At 53.9% G+C, this 2500-nt stretch overlaps 1 protein-coding gene across 4 annotated transcripts in view; it reads left to right on the top strand.

Annotated features, from left to right (window-relative positions):
• The window catches only part of LOC125031427 (bromodomain-containing protein 4-like), a 41664-nt gene that overhangs the window by 11255 nt on the left and 27909 nt on the right, over window positions 1-2500 (top strand). For all 4 annotated transcript variants that reach the window (XM_047622153.1, XM_047622150.1, XM_047622152.1 and 1 more), the window contains exon 2: window positions 1-2500. This exon is cut by the window's left edge and continues 1530 nt beyond it; it is cut by the window's right edge and continues 1348 nt beyond it. In XM_047622153.1, coding sequence (XP_047478109.1) covers window positions 1-2500 — 2500 coding nt within the window.

Raw genomic sequence — 2500 nt, 5'->3', positions numbered from 1 at the left:
ACTCCATGAGGACAGATACGCAAGTTTCTCAGGCTCATAGTAGACATGCGTATTCAAGCCCAACATGCTCAGTGCCAGAGAATATTCCAGTGAGTGACACCAGAACTGAGATAGGAGTAAGTTCAAATTACAGTAAGCCAAGGAAAACAAGTTCTTATTCAGTGTCTAGTATTATTGGAGAAACAAAAGAAAGGGTGATTGAACGTGAAAGTAATGTTGCACATGAAATACCTAATAGTTTGACAGGTCATAGTCCAACCAGAAGACAGGTGTCCCCAGCAGGAAGATCATCTATGCCAGATGGGTTTGAGCAGAGAATATCACAGCTGAAACAGCAGTCGGCAGAAAACTCTCACTGTTCACGGACTGCATCTCGGACAGCTGCCGAGGAGTACAGCATGCCAGAGAGGGAGACCCAGGGGCAGAAGGAGCAAGTAGTGCCAGATCAGCATCACAGCCAGCAAGTAGATGTGCACAAAGGATTGCAGATGTCCCATGGAACACCTGACAGCCAGAAAGAGGACCAAAAGTCCTTGGCAGATGAGAGGAGAGATGTTCCTGAGGATTTGTCACGTCATGTGCCGTCATCCCCGACAACTATCCATGGAACACTACCCTCCCTCCACCATGTTCCATCAAGGGAAACCTCTCATGTTCAGGAAGAGATGATGTATGAGAAGACAGAAAAGAAACGCCACCTGAATTCTCGTATGGAAGATACCAGTGATTCTACTCGGGTGAATTCTCCACAGCAGAAAGAGGATGATCGAACTAACAGTTCCATAGTTAATCAACAACCTAGTCCCCAGGAGGTTGCCAAGGAGCCATTATCCATGGAAAAAGCCACTGCAGTTTTGAAAGAACAGGTGTCACAGATTGGTAAGAGGTCCTGGAGCCCAGCTCAATCACACTATGTGCAGCATCAGTTGCCACAGCAACAACAGTCTAGCTATCAACAGACTAATCAGCAGCAGCAGCCAGCATCTGGTGCACAGCATCAAGTACCACAGCCAAAACACCAGCAACCCCAACAGTCTCAGCATCAACAGTCACAGTTATCACAGCAACAGTCTCAGCTGTCCCAACATCAACAGCCACAGCCTCCACAGCACTTGCAAGGCCAGCAGCAACAGCAGCAACAGCAGCAGCAACAGCAGCAGCAGCAGCAGCAGCAGCAGCAGCAGCAGCAGCAGCAGCAGCAGCAGCAGCAGCAGCAGCAGCAGCAGCAGCAGCAGCAGCAGCAAGGGCAGCAGGTTCATCATCATCAAGGGCAGCAGTCACAGCAGAACTCCCAGCAGCCACAGCAGTCCCAGCATCAAGCACAACAGACTCAACCGCCCCCACAGCTTTCCCAGTCACAGCAACAACCTCCACAAATCTCCCAATCCCAACAGAGCCAGCAGCTATCACAGCCACAGCAGCAGTCACAGCTGACACAGGCACAGCAGCCCCCACAGATTCAAGCTCAACACCCACCACAGCTGTCCCAGGCTCAGCAGGCCCCGAAGCCACAGCCGCCCCCATCACAGCAGCCGCAGCAGCACCACCACCCACAGCAGCAGAGGCAGCCCCAACAGCCTGGCTACTCCAGCTGGTCAGGAGGTGTGGGCTCTGGATACTCAGGTCAAGGCACTCAGTACCCGTATGGATATTCTCAGGGTAGTAATAGTCAGTCTTCTGCAGGCGGTCAGCACCCCCAGTCTCCCATGGCAGCTCACAAGTCCTCCAGCTACCACCCCATGCCAAATAACTATGCATCTCCATATGGAGCATCGCCAGGCTCAGGCTATCCTCCTGAGCTGGCTGGCCGGGGCCCCCCAGGTCAACAAGGATATCCAGCTGCCCACTGGTATGCTGCAGCTGGTGCTGGCCGCATGGACTCTAAGTCAGGCTGGAATATCTGGAGTGGCCAGGGCCACCAGCCTGCTGGATTCCCACAGTCATACGCTCCATACCCATACCCAACTGCAGGCCAGCAGCAGCAGCAAAAGTCACAGCTTTCACAGCAGCAGCCACAACAACAACATTCCCAGCCACAGAAACAGTCACAGCCAGCACAGCCTCAGCTGCCACAGCCATCACAGACTCTGCAGGCACAATCACAGCAAATGCTGCAGTCTCAGATCATGCAGTCTCAGCCACAGCCCCCAATACAAACGCAACACCAACCCCCTCAGCCTCAGGGTGGGCCTCCCCAGGCCCTCCAGACACAGGGGCCTCAGCCCCCTCAGCCCAAAACTCCACGCCCAAAAACACCACAGTCACAGCCCCAACCACAAACTGTGCCTCCACACACACCTCAGCAACAGCCACATACACCACAGGCACAGCAGCCTCATACCCCACAGCAACCCCCACACACTCCACAGCAACCACCACACACTCCTCAGCAACCACCACACACTCCTCAGCAACCTCCACAAACACCACAGCAACAGCCACCACAGATGCAACCACCACAAGCACAGCCACCACAAGCACAGCCACCACAAGCACAGCC

The sequence above is a fragment of the Penaeus chinensis genome, chromosome 13 (genome assembly GCF_019202785.1).
Source record: "Penaeus chinensis breed Huanghai No. 1 chromosome 13, ASM1920278v2, whole genome shotgun sequence".
Classification (NCBI taxonomy): domain Eukaryota; kingdom Metazoa; phylum Arthropoda; class Malacostraca; order Decapoda; family Penaeidae; genus Penaeus; species Penaeus chinensis.
This window is presented reverse-complemented; position numbering and strand designations above follow the sequence as displayed.